The sequence below is a fragment of the Cyrtonyx montezumae genome, unplaced genomic scaffold, assembly GCF_038088225.1.
Source record: "Cyrtonyx montezumae isolate F1298 unplaced genomic scaffold, pur_monq_1.0 scaffold_2, whole genome shotgun sequence".
In the NCBI taxonomy this organism is placed as follows: domain Eukaryota; kingdom Metazoa; phylum Chordata; class Aves; order Galliformes; family Odontophoridae; genus Cyrtonyx; species Cyrtonyx montezumae.
Window position 1 is genome coordinate 8,835,430 of NW_027071936.1, and position 19,244 is coordinate 8,854,673.

General features: G+C 48.2%; 2 protein-coding genes across 2 annotated transcripts in view; one reads left to right on the plus strand and one right to left on the minus strand.

The window, feature by feature from the left end:
- MAML3 (mastermind like transcriptional coactivator 3) overlaps positions 1–19,244 on the minus strand; it is a 413,710-nt gene that overhangs the window by 38,858 nt on the left and 355,608 nt on the right. The window lies entirely within an intron of this gene.
- NOCT (nocturnin) lies at positions 12,158–16,319 on the plus strand. Its single transcript, XM_065736348.1, has 3 exons — positions 12,158–12,305; positions 13,513–13,782; positions 14,466–16,319. The coding sequence occupies exons 1-3, from the start codon at positions 12,158–12,160 to the stop codon at positions 15,299–15,301; spliced, it is 1,254 nt and encodes a 417-aa protein (XP_065592420.1). The 3' UTR covers positions 15,302–16,319.

The window sequence follows — 19,244 nt, forward strand, 5'->3', positions numbered from 1 at the left end:
GGGCAGGATGGGAGAAGAAAAAAAAGAGGCTATAAAATTTAGCTTATCCCCTCTTTCTATCCTTCAATAGAACAGCATAAATTCAAGTTTAAGGCTTCCAAGATTACAGTCCTAAAGGCAAATCAAACTATATACACATGGTCAAGATGTAGTGTTGCTTGGGAGGAACTGAGCCTAGGGCCAAGTCCCACCCTCTTATCACATGCTGTTAAAATAAAGAACATGCATAGAAATTCAAAACCAAACAACTAGAACTAACCCAGGCCAGAAGACAATCCCTATCCCTAGTTAATAATTAGCCAAAGTCAGTATAAAAAATGGCACTGGCTCTTGATAAGGCATTTGGGAAAGGTACATCAACTGAAAAAAGAATCGTTCACACAAACTTCCTTTACATTCTCCTAATAACACTCAATCCTAAAATGCACAAGACTTGGTGAATTCTTCTCCATGCATCTCCTTCCCATGCAATTTTCGCACAGGAAAAAAACACCAAGGGTTACAGAAACCTGGAAAAACATAAAAGTTTCAGGTAGGGAAAATCAAGTACTCGCACAAAATTGAGAGAAGGGAATCACGTTAAAATTGTCCCAGCCTCAACAGTCCTGTTGATAAGTCCAGCCTTCAAAACACTCCAAAACCCTGGTGACACAGTCATGCTTTCAGCCCAGCTGAATTCCAGGGGTTTGGGTTCGTTCAGAGCAGACTAAGTGAGGAGACACTCTTCTATCCTTGCCCAAACTCTAGAAGTGAAGTATGACTGGCTTGTCTTACAGCAGACGACAGGCACCGACAGCCCACTATGCCAGCTGCATTAAAAGTGTAAGGAACACCACGGATCATCCTCCTCTGATGAAAACCTTGCCTTTGCATTTCAGATCTAAGGCAGCACATGCTATTTACAAGCAATGCTCCTGAGTGGCTGTGCAAGCCAAAGCTTTTACTGTTTTCTCTCATCCATTTTGTCCATTAGCACATTCGAAACGGTGACGGCCTCTGCATACATTCCCTCACCGGTTGTACAGCAGCAGTTCACAGAACCAGCTTAAAGAATCTCAGATTGCCTCCCTGCACTGCAGCTCCCAAGTCCCAAATTGTAAGCAATGCTTTTAGAAAGGCTGTTTTCAAGGAAATCATGTATAACACTGCATTTCACACCATTCCTGTGTAGGATGAAAGGAGGAAATATCACTAATGGCTTTTAACCTATTTTTCATTACTGTTGCTGAGGAGAATGCACAAAGCATAATACCAGCGACAGGAACAGGCTGAAATGTGGGTGTGTGGCAAGCATAAGTCTGCTTTTCTTCACCTCCATGAGAATCAGTAATTCTTTTTGTATTACCTTATTATCAGGGGAATATATAATGTCACCGTGTGGCAGAAAATAATTTCTATTCTTCTTCCCACCTGTTTTTATATCCAAACTATTACCTGATAGCAACAGACGATGACAAAACAAGGCAAAAATCATTTTTTGCTTTCCTCCTTAACAAGTCTCCCATAATGAAGCAAATCTCTGCAAAATCCCTTTCTGTGCCTGGCCACTCTGTCTCGGCGGCTCAGCACAAATACGTTTTTGACAAGGGTAATGCTCCTTTCTTAGGCAAGAAATAACGCTGTCTGTCCAGCCTGCCAAAACAGCACCTTATGGATTTTCAACCCTGTGTGCAGTCAGTCCTGCACCTCCCTGAAAACATTACATGGGTGTCATGGCCAGCTCATGTTAAAGGAATAGGAAATGCACTTCTTGGAATGAAAATTAAACAGTGGGAATATGCTACGTGGTTAAAACGAACGGGGTGGGATTGGGGAAAGAAAAGAAATAAGAAAATAAAGAAAGGACCTTCTCTATTGCATTAACGGCGGGTCTGGGGAGAGGTGCGACGCGCACCCTGCAGGTTGCACGGCGAACCCCTTGTTGCATGCGGGATTTATGACCGCGGGCTCTCGGAGCTCCGTGCTCGCTGCACACACGCTCCCCCATCTCTCTTTCCGAAAGGCTTTACTGCCATCTAGTGACTTTTGCTGCGGCCTGCCGGTGCTGGTTTTCCTGAGACTTTGCTTGAGATCAAAAATCCAGAGCTGGGAGGGATGGGGCACCCACTACTAGGGGTAAGTGTAAATTCAGGGTAGCAACGATGAAAAACTGGGGTAGCACGAAGTGTCATTTAAATACATATTTCCAAGAGAAAAAGCAATAACAATGATGTTTCTCCAGTAAGCTGCATAAGAGCACGTAATACAAACAGCTATGGAGCAGAGTGTATAACAAAAGCCATCAACTAGTCAGGAAAGATCTGTGATACTGGCAAGACTGCTGGGAGCACAACTGAATCCAAAGGCCCTAAATGAGCATGTAAATGCACAAAAATAGAAAAGCAGGCGTATAAAATACAAAACTGTGCTGTGTTCACAACCGTCTTCTTTCAGTTTTCAAGGTCTGAAATAAATAACCTCATCAAATCCTGGAAGAAAAAAAGACAAAAGAATTCCTGCCTCATTAGTATCATCATTAAATCTCTAGATAACATCACACTCTTTTCTCAGGTAAAACCATTGAATCACGGACTAGTTCCAAGCCCCCTGCCAAGGGCAGAATTGCTGACCACCAAAACCAAGCACCAGATCAGGTTGCTCATCAGCCTGGAGATTGACAGATACAAGCATGGAAGGGATGTAACCCAGAACGGCATTACCATCTCAACATACTGACAGAAATAAGAAGGAAGCAGGCAAGTTTAAATGTTTTCACTTTGAAATTAGAAGTCACTAATGGAAGGAAGGTACTCAAAAAATCACGTCAGCTAGTATCTGTTCCTAGTAGATATGAGGATAATATTTGGTCATTCTCTTGCTTGTCTGGTACTGTGACGTTAGTTAACCCACAATTAAGATACTTCTGTAGTACACACATCCCTGGCATTTGTAAGGATCTCAGCACATCTTGCAGACAGCACTAAGTATAATTTGTTTATATTCTTGGAAAGCAGACACCCCTGTCTGCAGTCCACAAGCAGAGGAATCAAGGCAGGGTGCAGTGAAATACTTCACAGGAGAGTCCTTCCTATCTTTACACAGAGCAGCAGAGAGTCCCAATTCCCATTTGCTTCACAACTCTTTATGATAGTTTTCTCAGTCAGGAAGATCTCGATCACTACTGAGTGAACATACCAGTGAATTAAGAGGATTTCCTCTTGGTGTATTTACAACTCTCCCTTCATAGGTAAGAGTTGTGTTCAAACCAGACATTGCAATTTGTGCCCACTGCTGGAATACTGCTTTGCCTCTTGGTTAAAATACCTTCAGGCAAATCTGTGTTTGATGACTGGATGAGCTCATGAGGCCTATCAGATGAATGGTACAGCAGCTCTCATTAGGGTATCTTGTACCATTATGCAGGTAACTACCAAAGCAGCCCAAAACATCCGTATTTTTCAGGCCAAAACTACAAAAGGAATCCTACCATTTAGAGGCACAAACACAAAGGTGATTTGTTTAAATCACAAACTTACAGATGCGTGTTTGCCCAGACTCTTCCACGTGCATCCATTCCTGATGACCACAGGCAGCTGCAGAACAAGCACGTGGCATCCTCTTTAAGGAAAGATCATCAGAGCCAGGAAACAAAGACTGCAGAAGGAAGAAAATAGAACCTTTCTGATGTAGGAGCAAAAAAATGAACAGTTCAGTCATCTTTGGATGTAAACACACACACACACTGAATACTCAATGCAGGAACTGAGATGAATGTAAATAACTGTGGATATAAGCAGTGGTTATAAACCTGTGGATGTGGAATCGGATGCCAATGTGGAATTGCCTTCAGTTGCCTCATTGATTAATGTACTGGAAAGACTAGCATAACTTTCAAGGACAGCATGCTCTGTGATCAATCGGCTGGATTTTCTTGAAACCTTTAATATACCATGCAGTAAAGGGATAATAAAATAATCTCCCTGCATTTTCAGTACCTAGCAGAAATTTGAGCTACACACGAATACATCCTGCATGATCCAAGACAAATGTGCTGTAATGACAGAAGTGTTTCTGAGCCTCTCTACTACAAGCCCTCATGAAAAAAGCTTTTCCAGGCTGAAAAACAAAAGGCAGAGAAAGGGGAAAGCTCTGCAACTCCTGATGGCCAGCCTGCTAATAGCTACGCTCAGGCTCCAGTCTGTACTCCTTCATCTTCAAAGATTACAGCATCCTTCCTTCAGCTTGGCACATTCCCTGGACTGCATCTATAGGGAAATACGCCCACTTAACCACACATTTATTCCAGTTGTTTATTCAAGTATTATTCCGAGCCTTTCTTTCCACGATCTCAGGTACCATGGTTGTTGGGTGGCCTTTTACACTTTTTTGACGTTCACGGAGATAGCTGCAGATAGCTTTGGGCTAGCTAGCCTTCCTGTCATTATTTTTCCAAGGACACTGGGCTCACCTAGATCCTCTTAAATCTTCTTCACAATCTCCCTATGGACAGCAATGGACTATTTTCAACCCATGGATCTTCTCTCGAGAATACTCTACCTACGCAGCAGTAGTCACATTCAGTCTGAGCAAAAATGCATTTTTTTTAACTAGGTTTTTCATTTAGTTATAGAGTTGTAACGTCTCAGCTCTATCTGAATTCAAAATAAGCAGCCTTTAATGTATTTAATGCTACAGCTTTAAAAAGGTCCAGGAAAAGCTCTGCAGCAAAATTTGTTTCCTGAGAAGAGCAGGGAGAATAAATCCCAATTTTATGGCTAGAGTTCTACATTAAGAGGTCTTCTCGGTTATTTTTTAGCAAATGAAAATATCCAGCTACTCCCTCCTGTTCTTCAGTGAACCTCAGAGCCCTCCACACCACATCCCGCCATAGGAGGTGCAAGGGATGCTGTTAACAATGAGCACTCCATCAGTGTTGCAAGCCAGCAGCAGGGCAGGAGAACCACACACAACTCCCTACCCACCCTCTCACTGTCTCCAGCTCGAGACATCCCTAGCACTGTGCAGCCCAGGGATGAGTACCCACTGACTTGATGCTATTTTCCTCTCTTTATTTTCCAAGGGATATCTCTCTGTGCTCACAGTGTCTTTTCACTTGAGAGCATCACAGCCATAGTGTTGCAGGTAGTGCCCCAGCAGCCCTTCTGCCCTCTTCACCTCTTTTTAGAGGTCTTTAAGAGTCCCATTTCCACATCAGGACCTACATTCCTACTCAGGACTATCAACTCTCCCTGAAACAACACCCTGCGTGAACAGAAAGACCAAAAAGAGTAAACTTCATGAAAGGAGGCTATCTTTCAAAAGGTAATGTTTGAGTGTGTCTCTATGGAGGGTCAGAAGAGGAAAGAGAAAGAAGAAGAAAAGGAGAAAAGAGAGAGAAGCAAAGAATTGCGTGTGAGCGCTCCCTGGACTGCCAAGTAGATGCACGCTTCACTGAGCAGTTATATGGCACTATTCACCCTTCAAAGCAAGGATGTTTCCAAAGTCTCCATACCTGTCTGTCCTTGCACCCCAGTGTGACATCAAACCTAGTATCTCCTACCAGCTGTATAGTGCTGGTCACAGCCAACCCATCACCTCCCCAGAGAAAAGGATTCTGCCACCAGAAAACACAGTACACAACCTTCCTAGAGAAAAAGACTTCTGCCAAGCTCCTCCGTTCCAATTGCCTAACTTGAAGCTGAGGCTTGCTGCTCCTGCTCTTCCTTCAAAGCTCGCTGTATTTTGATAAAGGACATCAGTGCCTGTGAATCCTTTCATCAGAGAAGCATTGACTATTTAATTTTACAGTTGTGGCTCTTTCCACAAGGGATACAGAGAATTCATTAGTAGTCACACATCAGAGAGTGCATCCACCTACATGTTCCTCTCCTTTGGCAATTGTATAATTACACAATCGTTTCTTATCAAAGAATTTTTTCCCTTTAACTTCTACACAATAATTGCCCACGGCTTTGCTTCCCTTTATCTCCCACAAAGAGAGGGAAACTCTAAAAAATGCTTGTGTCAAGAGTTGTTCTGCTTTCCTTTAAACAGCCGAGCACAGGGTATGCAGCATTAATCTGCTCCCAAAGCAGCAGAGAGCAGAGTTCAACAAAATGCCCCAGCCAGCAAGCGAGAAAGGCACGGCCATGGGGCCACGGACCTGCAAGCTGCTGCAGCATTCTCTTTCTACACTGCTGCTTCCCTCTCCTTCTTTAATTCCTTGCTGGCATTTGGTTATTAGTCCCCATGCAGTAAACAATGGGTTGCAAGTTCTGACAAAAGGAATGGCTGAAATGATTATTCATCCCTCCAAGAGATTGCTCTGCGAGCTGAGAGCTGCACGTTCTGCATTCTGTGACTAAGATACGGTCCCATGTGTTTTCCCGGTTCAATCAAGTGTGCGAGGAACTGTCACAACAGTCCCCAATGCCAAGAAAATAAAATCTAGGGTAGAACAGTAAACCTGAGCTGCATTTCAATAGCATTTCATTTGCACCTGTTTTCCCTACTCTTTGTTTATTTTGTTCTTTTTTTAATCCTTATTGACAATTCATTAAAGCGTTATCATCCCTCTCAACAGCGAAAGAAAAGGGAATTGTTATTGTACCTGTCTGGATAATTGTTGCTGAAGTGTTGTCAAATTCTTAGTAGTGGCTATATATCTTCCATGGCAGGCCACTGGGACTGATACAAAAACATTTCCAGGCGTCCGTAGATTTTTTTTCTGTTCGGCCTTTAGAAGAAGACGTGTAAAGAACAAATAAGTCAAAATGATAAATTATGACAGAAAAAAAATCAACATTTGAATTGCTTGATAATAGTGTGAACATAGGGCTTGAGTGAAGATTAGAGCAGCATCAGGGAGGAACAGAACTAAAAGTTATTTAAAAGTAATAGAAACCCTCTAGGATCTGCAATCCCACCATTGTTTCCCTTTGGAAAAGCAGTTTTCAGAAGCTCCAATTAACCTTAATTGAATTCTGCCTTAGCAATATCTAGAATTTTAATTGACTGGGAAGGTGATCATAAATCTCTGTTCAAAATACAGCTTGGCCATTAGCAATTCCCAGAACGGCACAGCAACGTGCCTCAGAGAAGGACGAGGCTGTTCTGCAGGTAAAGGGAGCTTATAAAAAAGATGGAGACTGACTTTTTACACGGTCTGACAGTGACAAAACAAGGGGGAACTACTTTAAACTAAAAAAGGGGAGATTCAGGTTGGATGCTAGGAAGAAATTCTTTACTCAGAGGGCAGTTAGTGGCACGGACTGCCCAGAGAAGCTGTGGGTGCCCCATTCCTGGAGGTGCTCAAGGCCAGGTTGGATGGGGTCCTGGGCAGTTCAGCTGGTGGAGGCAGCCCTGCCTGCAGCAGGGGAGTTTTAATTAGATGATCTCTAAGGTCCCTTCCAACCCAAGCCATTCTGTGAATCCATAAGGGTGGTGGTAGACCATAAAACAACTGTTCTGAGGTGAAAATCACCACAGCAAAAGCCAGTCCCATGGGCAGCCATCTTCCCCAGTGCTGGGAGCCAAGGAAGGAGGAGTATTTCCTGTGAGCAATATCAGCCCAAACTTCTGGTCTGAGGGAGACAGCCCAGACTTCTCACCTCTCGGTCACCAGCAGGAGCCCACCTGCTGCAATGCGTGGCTGTGGCATGTGGACAGCAGCCCTTCAGCCCTCAGTGAGCTCACGTTTACAGACACTGCTGGGCACTGAGCTCAGCCAAAGGCAGGCTGGCACAAAGAAGGGCCATGAGCTCAGTTCCATTCAGAGATCCGCTGTCCCAGAGCGTTCACAATCACCAAACTACTTCACAGCACAGCCTCTCACCCTCACCACATCCCTGGCCAGCACACAACTGTTGCTAAAACAACTCTGTAGATGAATGAGCTAATGCAGAGGTAGTCTGAGGAAAAACAAAGCTAACACAGACACATACAGCCAGATATTTAAACATGCACACGAGGATGTGCTGCCCACTTCTAGTTCCTAGCTGGGTCAGCGGGTGACAGCAGTCTTCAGGACCTCAGAAAAGTCAAAGGAGCCCAGAGAGAAGTGAAAACAAAGGCCCTGCTGGTTTCCTTAAGGCTACAGGAATCAGAAGGACACGTAAAAGCTCCCGGTGTCTATTTCTTCACTGCAGGACATATTTGCTTTCATACATAGGAATTTATGTCATGCAGCAATAAGATAGGACCCTGGCTTTCAGCTGCATGCTCAGATGGCATCACGCATGTTTTGAAATACCAGCACATGCAGAGACGACGCAGGAACTTGGGGGGAACTAGAAAGCCTCCTCTCAGGCTGAGGCAGTGGGCAGATGCAGGAGCAACCCGAGGATAAACAGGAGGCCTGGACCCACAGCCTCCACACTGTCTTTACTTTATCCCAAGCCTGGCGAAGCTGCAGCTGGGCACATCACCCACCTGTGGCAGCACCAGCCATGGCTTGGGCTTGGCCTTGGCCAAGAGCAAGAGGGAAAGGAAGCAGGACTAAGGAAAACAGCCAGCCCTGCACCCTCACCTACCCTGGAGGGCCCAGGCAGACAAAGCCTGACCCTCCCTCTGCAGGCAGCATTGCCTGGCAGAGCAGCCAGCCCCAGCCAGGACACCCTTTAGCCTACACGGCTGCGTTTTCCATGCTGTATTTCATAAAGCAGGCTATTACTTTCCTGGCAACTCACTCACGAGCTGCTGAGCAATGCGCAGTGATGGTAACACTCATGAGGCAGAAATACTGATTGCATCTCTGCAGCACCCAAATTCAGTCCTTTTAATAGAAGTTCTGCTGTTCTTCCTGATATAGTAAGAATGTCTTCTTAAAAATATAACTCTCATATCTAATATCATGGATGGTGTACTTCTCTGGCAGTAAAACATCCACTCTGTCATCCAGTTTGGAGTCAATCAATCCAGAAACACAACGTTAGTTCAATAACGATGCATTTTTCTGGCAGAACAAATCCACGGTGCCCAGCTGCCCACCTGGACCCACCACTGCCCAGCAGAGTGGGGCCAGGGCCGTACTCCTCCCTCCCCACACACCATCCCAACGCTGCCTTTCAAGAGCCTGTGGATATTGGATGCTCAGTTACACAAGTTGCATAATGGAGGCAATGTATCTTCAGTGGAGAAAAATGACAGCCACAATAAGGCAACTAAACCAATTCATCACCTAATGCAAAGCATTATTGTGCTGCAGCCAGAGCAGCACGCTGGGATTGATTACAAACAGGATGACACCTCCCTATGGACTGTCTGCTGTATTATTATAAATAAATACCCATTCATTTTGGAGTCTGTATTACTGCAGAGGATAGATTACAGCTCAAGTACACAGTAAATATTCCATTGAGTACAATGTCCCTTCCTCACCAACAAATGAGTTTTGTCTCACGTAATACAGTTTCGCAAACAAGATAAGGGAACAGAGAAATGCCAGGAGACACAGAGATCTGCCAAAATCTCGATGGCTATTAAGGAGCCACAGCCATGAAGGCGGCACCAAAACTTCACTTGCTCATCGGCAGAGGGAGCTGAGGGGGAGACGGCTGCAGAGGACTCCTTAACCGGGAGCAAAGCTCCAAAATCTACCAGAGATCTCCACTTGTGGCTGCTAGCTTCCTTGCCACCCGTTATTTTCGCCCAAGGGCCATGCAGGCACATTTATCAAAAGCTTTAACTGATAATCGTCCGACAGGGAGCTGCTCTTCCCATTCCTCTTGGGGTCTAATTCAACCCTGCTGTAGGACAAATCATTCTAAAAAAAAAAATCAGATAGAACAGTGTATTTCCATATGGCTTTATACAGATAGTACACAGACTACTAGAAAAGAAAAGGAAGGCTCACCTTTACAATGGTCAAGGCGTGTTAATAACTCCACTAGGGAGGGATCTCCAACAAGAGAACCTTCCAGAGTGGTGGTCAGCCCTTAAATGGGGTCTGGGAGAGGTTGAGCCAGACTCCACCCCTTCCCATCACACAGGTACATTGCCTTCACCTGTGCCCCTGCGGCTGACTCAGTGCTCACCTCAGGTGATCAATCAGTGGTTCAGGCCCTGATTCAGCCGTTCCCATACAGGAACAGGTGCCAGCACCCAAGTTTCATGGCATCCAGCCACCAGGAGGTGAATAAGACCAGCTCATCCCTTCCTACTCCCATTACTGAGCTCTAAAATCACAAGGAAACAGCAAGAATGTGCAAGAGTGTGCATGTGTCATCCCTTAAGGAAGAGAAAAAAATGGCCACAGGGTAAAATAAAGGCAGGTCTGGCACAGGCAGTGTGTTTACAAGCTGCATTGCCTGCCAACCTAAAAAGAAGCAATGTTCCCAAAGCACAGCTCTCAATATTCTGATCCAAGTTAAAATCTTGAAGGAAGCAAATTCTATAATTTTGAGGACATCTGCAACGCTCAACTCACACCAAAATGTAAATAAAAAGCAGCAGAAGCCAGGCTTGTTATCCACTCTGCCTAAAACACTGTTTATTACTGCCATAACTGGCCAGTGGCAGCACCCCTGGAAGTGATTAATAATTTGAAGGGATAAGAGAAGGAAAATGACACCATGCTGTGCAAGAACTGCTTTTTCTTTCCAGATAAGACAACACAAACACAGAGGCGAATGCAGACAGTAAAATCTGTACCTACACTTGGCCAGAAGGAACGGCAGATGACCAGGCAGAGAAGATGCCCTCCACAGCTGGTGGTACGGATGCAGCCAGCACCCTTAAGCCCATAATCTCATGGCACAGGGGAATAAAAGGGGTAAGCGTGCTCTTGCAGCTCAGAAAGCCAGCAGTATCCTGGGGTGCACTAAAAGACGGCTGGGCAGCAGGGAGAGGGAGGGGATTCCAACACAAGAAAGTCACAGAGCTAGCCTACCCTTGGAGCTGCATGGAGATGGATGCTAATGCTGACCACTTTCAGATCCATAAGTGATTGCTATAATTTGAGCCTTGTACATCCAGCGTGATTGCAGGAAGCCCCTGTGGTCAGCCTGTGATGATCAGCCCAATGGTTCATGGAAGGAAGCAATACGCAACCGGGCCCAGCAAGCACAGGGACCTCTGTAAAACCCACAGATCTTGTAGGAGCCAGAGAGAAGTGGCTTTTTCCACATGAATTTCCTCTTACTTCAGTGTTTCTTGTAACACTGATCACCGTTGCTATTTCACAGAGGACGGTGGTCTCCAAGCTGGTTGCATCCCTTTAATACAGCTCTATTTGCTTTTCAATCAAACGCCACTTGCTGGACAAGGAGAACGGACAGAGCCTGCCTGAAATTTCCCAAGCTCTTTGCAGTGGGATTGTATTTAACCGCTAGCACTTAGGACTGGAGCTGGCCATTATGCTCATTCTTGAACATTCAAATTAAGGTGATAACATAGGGCAAGTTTCCTTCAAGGGAAGTCACTGTGTGACAGAGGAGCTGCAATTTCCTACATTTGATAGAAAAAAAAAAAAAAAAACACCAGAATTGCCACTGCAGAATGTTACGGGACAAGGTGACATTGGCTGCAACGTTGACCAGCAGGAGCTGGATGGGGTTTGGGTCTGTGGCCAACGTGCTTTAATTCCTGCATACACCTACAGCACGCAGGAGGCAAAGGGAGCCCGCCTCCAGCAAAACATCCCCTCATCAGACCCCTGCCCATGCTAGCTCTGCAGGGGGCCGCGCTAAGGGGCGACCTCTCCCCACGGGATAGCTGTGGGGCGGCCCAATCAGCACACGCGGCCCCGCACACCCCCGGGGAAAGTCCGCCGTCCGGAGGAACGAGCCGTACCGCGCCACGCCTCACCCTGCGTGGGACGTCACGCGGCACCGCTGCCGTCACGGCGACCTCCGCCGGGCGAGCCCACGTCGCGGCCGCGCGGGGAGGTCGGCGGGGTGCGGAACGCTGCGACCCGCGCCGCGCAACCCCCGTCCGCGGCACCGAGAGTCGCGGGGCGGCATGACGGAGCTCTCGCCGCCGCTCCTCGCCCCGAGCTCGGCGGGCTTTCCCGGCGGGGCGGCTCCGGCGGCTCCGGCGGCTCCGCGCGGCCGTCCCCCGCCCGGCGGAGCTGGTACGTGCCGGACGCGCCGCCGCCGTCCGTAAAAGCGCCGCCGCGGGGCGGGTGCGGAGCCGCCGCCGGAGCCGCTTCACGGTGAGCGTGTAGCACGGCTTCGGGAGCATGTACCACGGCTCCGCGCGCTGCCTCTGCTCGGCGCTGCCCGCCCTCCGCCGCGCGCCTCCCGCCGCCGCCTCACCGCCCCGCCGCACGCCCGCCCTCTGCCCCGCCGCCCCGCGGGCTGCAGCGGGGGCCGCGCCGCCCCGCGCAGGTGGGTGCGGGGAGAGGGTTGGGGGGAGCGCCGCCGATCGCGAGCGGGACCGAGAGGCAGCCGAGCGGGGGTTGGGTTCAGGCTGGGACTACGTGCGCGTTGTGTGACAGCCGGTGCGTCACACCGGGACAGCGCGCCCAGCCCTGGAGCGGCAGCGCTCTGTGCCTCGCTGGAGCAGCCGCCCCGCGGCCCCGTAAAGCAGAGCTGCACGGTCGTGGCGCTAGATGACAAAAGAAGCCTTGAACTTCTCGTCCCGTTCTCCAAAAGGGGAGCGCCGGGATCGGCTCAGAAGGCGCCTCCTTGTCCCTTTCGCTTCGTTCCCTTTTTATCGCTGTGAGTAATCGCAGGCGGTGCTGAGCTGGCGTTCCCCGTTGCAACATCGCACCGTGGGAGCTGTCTGCGCTCAGCACCTGCTACCGGAGGGCAAGCTCGGGACAGCGTCTGTTTCCTCCCCATCCCCACGCAGCTGTGTTGGGGTGCTGCTCGGGGCCTTACGGCTGTGCCCCTTTCTGTGGCTCTTAAATGGTAAAGAGGACTTCCTGCATCCTGTTTCTCCTCCTAACTTAGTGCCTTCAAGCAGCTCTAAGAAACCCTTGACCGAGCTAATAGAGGCACTATCCCATTGGCTTAACTCATCTGGAACAGCTTTAAGTATCTACTTTAAAAGCACCCACATTACAAGGGTCTTCTGCTGCAAGATGGTGCATTTCTCTGCCTCCCCCTGTTCCCTGAGCTGCTCGGCCTCCTGTCCTGCTGCTTCCCCACTTCCCAAACCCGTCCCTGCCACATGCCCACCCGCACAGAGAGCGCTGCTGGAAACCACATCCTCCCCACTCCAAGGTACCAAAGCATTCAGGGAAAGTTGCTGCCGTATGTGGAATGAAATCCCAGTTGGAAGTCGCTGTTAAATATTAACCTGAGGCAGTGAGTCAGCTGCCTGCTGCTCTGTGGGCCTGCAGCCATCCGTGTAGGGAGCAGGGCACTGGGCCGTGCAGCACCTTGCCTTCATTAGTGCTGCACACCAAACGTGGAGCAGGCAGCGCCTTGCTTCCTGCTGGGCTCTCAGTCAGGAGGGGAAAAAGTACGCTTGCACCCTGTTTGTTTTTGTCTTGGGAGCAAGTTCCTGTGCAAACACGGCGTTGCTCATGCGTAATGAGGTTACCTGTAGGGCACACAGATGTGGCTCACGCCAGTTTTCCCTCTGCAGCCTGTTCCATGGGAAACAGCACCAGCCGGCTGTACAGCGCGCTCGCCAAGACGCTGAGCAGCAGTGCCGTGTCCCAGCACCAGGACTGCCTGGAGCGGCCCGACGTGGCGCAGCTGGAGCCCATAGACCCCAAGGATCTGCTGGAGGAATGCCAGCTCGTTCTGCAGAAACGGCCGCCTCGCTTCCAGAGGGACTTTGTGAAACTGAAGAAAAACGCGGCCAGTAACCACCGCCCCATCCGGGTCATGCAGTGGAACATCCTTGCTCAAGGTAGGAGCTCAGTTCGGAACCTGGAGACCCAGTGCAGCAAGAAGTCTTAAATGCAGATGCATCCATGCGGTTAGACACAGCTGGAGCTGACAGGGCAAAGGCAGGGAGAGGAACGATGCGAGGCCACGCCGGTGAGACTTTCAGCACTTGAAATAGCAACCTGTCTTCTGTCCTGAAGGAGGGAAAAAAGGTCTCCCTCTTCTGGCACCTTTGAATGCAGAGGTTGCTCTGAATGCCTGTCTTAAAACATGCTATGCCCAAAAAAGCCACACTTGTTGCTTTTAGTTGTCAGCTCCCAGAAGAGAGACCCATCTCTCTGTAAAGTTCTTTGTAAAGGTCTGCTGTTTTCCAGTTGGCGTGCGGGTGAGCTGTGCAGGGACTCCAGTGGGTTACATAATACATAATCACTATCGATTTTTTTGTCCCAGAGGCCTCAAGTCAGGACTGTAAGTTGAATTATGCAACAGCCTCACCTTTGGGGTGGGAGAGGGCAGTCCACTACGTAATAACTGCCCTCGTATTCTGTACTTAAGCAACCCCTGCGGTGCTGCATTTCGTCTCAGATGAGCTGTGGCAGCTTACCTGAAACACTTAACCGCAGTGTGGTGACCTGCGAGAAGAGGAAGTCTTGCACCTGAGTCACTTCTGCTGTTAACTTCTGTCTTTTACGCCTCTAATTTCAGCTCTCGGAGAAGGCAAAGACAACTTTGTTCAGTGCCCCATGGAAGCTCTGAAGTGGGAGGAAAGGAAGTGCCTCATCCTGGAGGAGATCCTTGCCTACAAGCCGGATATCTTGTGCCTGCAAGAGGTCGACCACTACTTCGACACCTTCGAGCCGCTCCTCAGCCGCCTGGGCTACCAGTGTACTTTCTTCCCGAAGCCGTGGTCGCCATGCCTGGACGTGGAGCAGAACAACGGGCCGGATGGCTGCGCCCTGTTCTTCCTCAAAGAACGCTTCGAGCTCATCAACAGCGCCAACATCCGGCTCACCGCCATGAAGCTGAAGACCAACCAAGTAGCCATAGCTCAGACGCTGAAGTGCAGTGAAACGGGAAGGCTGTTCTGCATCGCCGTCACGCACCTGAAAGCTCGGACCGGCTGGGAGAGGTTTCGGTCCGCACAGGGCTGCGACCTTCTCCAGAACCTCAAGAGCATTACCCAGGGTGCGAAGATCCCTCTGATCATCTGCGGAGACTTCAATGCGGAGCCGACCGAGGAGGTGTACAGAGAATTCTCCAACTCCAGCCTCAACTTAAACAGCGCCTACAAGCTGCTGAGCCCCGACGGGCAGTCGGAGCCCCCCTACACCACCTGGAAGATTCGGCCCTCGGGAGAGTGCCGGCACACACTGGATTATATCTGGTATTCCCAGCATGCCTTGAATGTGAACTCAGCCCTGGGCTTGCTGACCGAAGAGCAAATTGGGCCCAACAGGCTGCCCTCGTTCAACTACCCATCAGATCACCTATCTTTGGTGTGTGACTTTAGTTTTAACCAAGACCCTGACAGACTGTTATAATTGGTTGGAATTCCACCCGGTATTGCCATGTCTTAATTCACCATTGTTTTGTTTTACCGAACACTTCTGAGGCTGGAAGCTATTAAGGATGAGGAAATACTATGGACTAAACATTCTTCTAGGCACTTGTTTGAAATTACACTTACCCTTCAGAGCTCGTTCATCCGTAGCCTCTGAAGGAGGAAGAAAAGAGTCAGTGTTCTCATTATGGTGTTCTTTCTGTGTTCAGGTTAGAAAACTGGAAGGGAAACGAGCTTTATCCTTTCACTAACCCCTGTGTCCAAGAGTATAATCCTCTAATGAATGCAGAGGCCTGAGTATTTAAAGTTAAACATGCATATGTAAAACATCTTGCCCTGGCAGCATGCTAATTTTGTTGATTTGATGTTAAGCTTGTGCCGGTACCAAAGGGAACAAGGCTTGACTTCTCAGATTCTCTTAACTCCTTTTGTGTTGCAGATGAAGGAAGCTAAAGACGGTTTAGACATGAACAAATCTAAGATCATATTGGTGTAGTCTTATTTCCACATGACTTAAGATGAAGATTCCATTTAAAGTGAAGGGACAATAGCACTGCATCAGCAAAGCTCCCTCCAGCGAGCAGGGAAACAGAGGCAGGCTGCACTACATCTTATAGTGACACCCTCACTTTGCCAAAAATGTACATGTGCCCGTCACGTGTGCTCTGTAGGTATACACAATAACAGGTACCTCTTCTGTGCTTCCCTCCAGAGTACATGTCTAACAAGGGGGTGTTTTCTTGCCTGCTTCAAGTTTTACCTTTATAAATGGTTTAAATTGATAGCCTTGTCCACCTTGCAGTTTCACTAAAGGGCCAATCTTCATTTTGAAAGACTTACTTTTATTTATCCTCGGAACCTAAATCTACACTGGAACCTGTTAGAGGATGCATTTTATTTATTGTGAGAATCCAGTGATCCTGTACCTGACTTGAAATCACACAGCAGCAGCGCTCAGGAGCACCTACAGGTCCTCTTTCCGTGGCCCAGGACCCAGGCCATGTCAGAGGTGAGGTAGTGTGATAGCTGTTGTGTGTGGTGCTCACTGGTGTGACATAGGTATTGTGTATATGGATTGTAAATGTGCCACTGTGCCAGGGCATGGGGAAGGGAGAGGAGAGAACCAACAGCTGGAATTGGGCTGACACGTAAGCTAGTTTGGAGACTAGGCAGAACAAATAAAGCAGTACTTCCCTGCTGCATTAAGGCCCATGGTAACTTGTAAATGTTCCAGGTGTTTATTAATAAAAGTCCTTTGGAAAAAAAAAATATCTTTACTGTCATCTTTTTCATTTCCTTATCACAAACATGGGTGATATTGCCACTTCCAGACCTCTTTCCTCCAGGTCCATGCTCCTAATCTTACAAGTTGTCACAGCTGCTTTCATAGCAAGTGGTGTTTCTCAAACTTGCATGCCTACGTTTCACAGCAAGTCTGTAGGGAAAGGGGTTACTTGGGAGAAGCTAAGCTGCCTTCTCCCCTAGCTAGTGATGGAGCCTAAGCCTTATGTTACTCTAAATATTGCTTTTCCATCAGCTGTCTGAAGCTACAAACAGCACCAGCAGCCACCTCAGGGCTGCACCCCAGGCTGCACCTATTCCTGAGGGGCTGCTGAGCATGCCCAGCAGGGCTGGCTCGTCACAACAGGCAGCTCCAGTTGTCACTTACAAAACACCTGAAGGGCAAGAAATAGTACAGGTATGTGCTTTGCACAGCCCAAATTGCACTACACTGTCCACATTGAAATGGCACTGCTAATAAGCGCCTACCACAGAACTCACACCAGAGGCTGGGGTTTACATTCACCCTGTTCTGTCAGTTTCTGGAGGAAAAGCAAAGATGGGCATACAGTATTATTAACCAGAGCTGTATTTAAACAAAGCAGAACCATTAAAGAAAAATAGCCCCTAATTTCCATCTTACTTTTGTGTAAGTAGCTCAATTTTCTCAGGGATATCCACGCGTTCACCTGCATGGCCATGCTTCACAGTGCCCGGGATAGACACCCTGGCTTTCAGCATCAACTCTTCCCCTGAGGAGAAATGAAGTAGCAGCACACAGCATGAGTTCTGTGATAGTGCCATCGCTTTCCCAAAAAGGGCTGGGACTCTCATTTTGCCCCGCACACATGACAGCGAGTGTCCACTGCTTCGTGTCCTTAAAGGGCAATTTTGCAGGGAGGGGGTGTGTGGTGGGGAGGAATGTAAAAATCACACACGCCTCCTGGAACAGTACATGCTTTCCATTATATTGTAATAAAGGCTAGACAAGGCTCAGCAAGGAGCTGCTAACTTCCCAGCCAGCTTTGGCTTTTTATTCCAGTACTGTTATCTTTTATTCCAGAATGTATTTTTGTAGATAGCCTGTTACAGAAAGCTCAAGTGAAGTACTGCCCTTGCTTTTGTTTCACTCAGCAAACAGCAGGCCTGCAGCAGCAAAATGCTTCTGCCCTCTGTAGAAATCAGTAAATATTTTTAATAGGAAAAAAGTAGGACGCTTTTTAATGTTTCCAGTGTAGCAGCATGACTCTCAGAATAAAAATGTCTTCAGAGCTCATCTTGCGGCCACCTGCCTTATAAGAACACCAAGGCTACAAGTCTCTGCAGCTCCCTTGCTCTCATCTCAAGGAAGAGCTGCATTAGCTCTAGCAGTGACAGTTTACCCTCGCTCCCAGGCCTGCTGAGGGAAGAAGTGACCCACTTACTCAATTTGCTGAAAGGCAGAAGCAGCCACAAGCTTATTAGAACACACTCTCTCTCGGATAACAATTAGATGAGAAGTAGATGCTGTCACTTGAATCTTTGCCACTTAATAAGCTTAATGCCTCTGCAAGGCACAAATTGAATTTAGCTTGTTTGGGTTGTGACAGTCTCCACACATAACTGAGACCCTTGCTGAAGCATCGCTTCCCTTCCTACCTCAGCACCTCTGTCTCACTGCTCCTTCACCAGCTCAGGTACCATTTGCCAAGTCCAAAAGTTCACTAAAGCAGTCAGCAGAGGACCAGAAGAGCCAAGCTCTCCCCACAGCAAGCCTGTAAGTATGGCTTGTGAACAAGATGACACACTTCTGATGAAGAATAACTGGTGTCAGACCAACCCAGAGGAACCACACAGGCATGCAACACTGCAGAGCTGCACCTAAGCAGACACGCTGAAATCTCTACACGCCTGTGACAGAAAGGCCGCCGGTGTTTACATCTAGCAGCTTGATGTTTTAAAGTGGCACGCAGAGGCTTACGTAGAAAGGTTAATGAGAAGGGACTTGCCTCTCTGATGTTAAGTACCGTTTAAGTTACAGCGCATCTTCACAGCACCCGCTCTACCTCTACCACATGTCCCAGGGCAGCTGGTACACGGCTGTCACTCACTGCGTGGCCAGGGGAGAGAGCCAAAGCACCATCACCAGCTGGAGCACAGGCAGAAACTGCAGAGCACGGCTGAGGGCCGTTTGCATGGCAAGCAGCAGCAATCAGTGCCTTCATTCCTTCCATTCTCCCCTTTGCTTGATGAAATCCTGGATCTAACTTAAGAGAAGGAGGTCGTCAGCTGGAGATCCTGATCTATTTCCAGGAAGGTACTCTGCCCTCAGTTGACTTCCAGTGTTATCTAAATTAGGTGTGGGAAAGGTCCTAACTACAAACACACCAGTGATTTCATGCTGTGAGAAGCAGCACCTCCCCTTCACACACGATCAAGTAACAGCCATTCAGAGAACCATTTCTTTAAGATTTAGAAAACTGGGTTTAAAAAACTTTACTGCTTCCAGTATGCTCTACCCATACAACACGTAGCACTGCCTGCCTGCCTCTTTTCACCCCGCTCCACTTCTTTTACTCAGTACTTTCCTCACAAACTTCTGAATGCCCGTTGCCATTGACCAGCTTCCCCCACTTGGCCTTCTGGCCTACCTCTTCCTTGGC

What these genes read in the sequence shown, in the direction of transcription:
- NOCT (XM_065736348.1), top strand. Translation starts at nt 12,158, where the DNA reads ATGTACCACGGCTCCGCGCGCTGCCTCTGCTCGGCGCTGCCCGCCCTC. An exon ending in GGCCGCGCCGCCCCGCGCAG is followed by an intron (nt 12,306 to 13,512) that starts GTGGGTGCGGGG and finishes TTCCCTCTGCAG; the next exon opens with CCTGTTCCATGGGAAACAGC. An exon ending in GTGGAACATCCTTGCTCAAG is followed by an intron (nt 13,783 to 14,465) that starts GTAGGAGCTCAG and finishes CTCTAATTTCAG; the next exon opens with CTCTCGGAGAAGGCAAAGAC.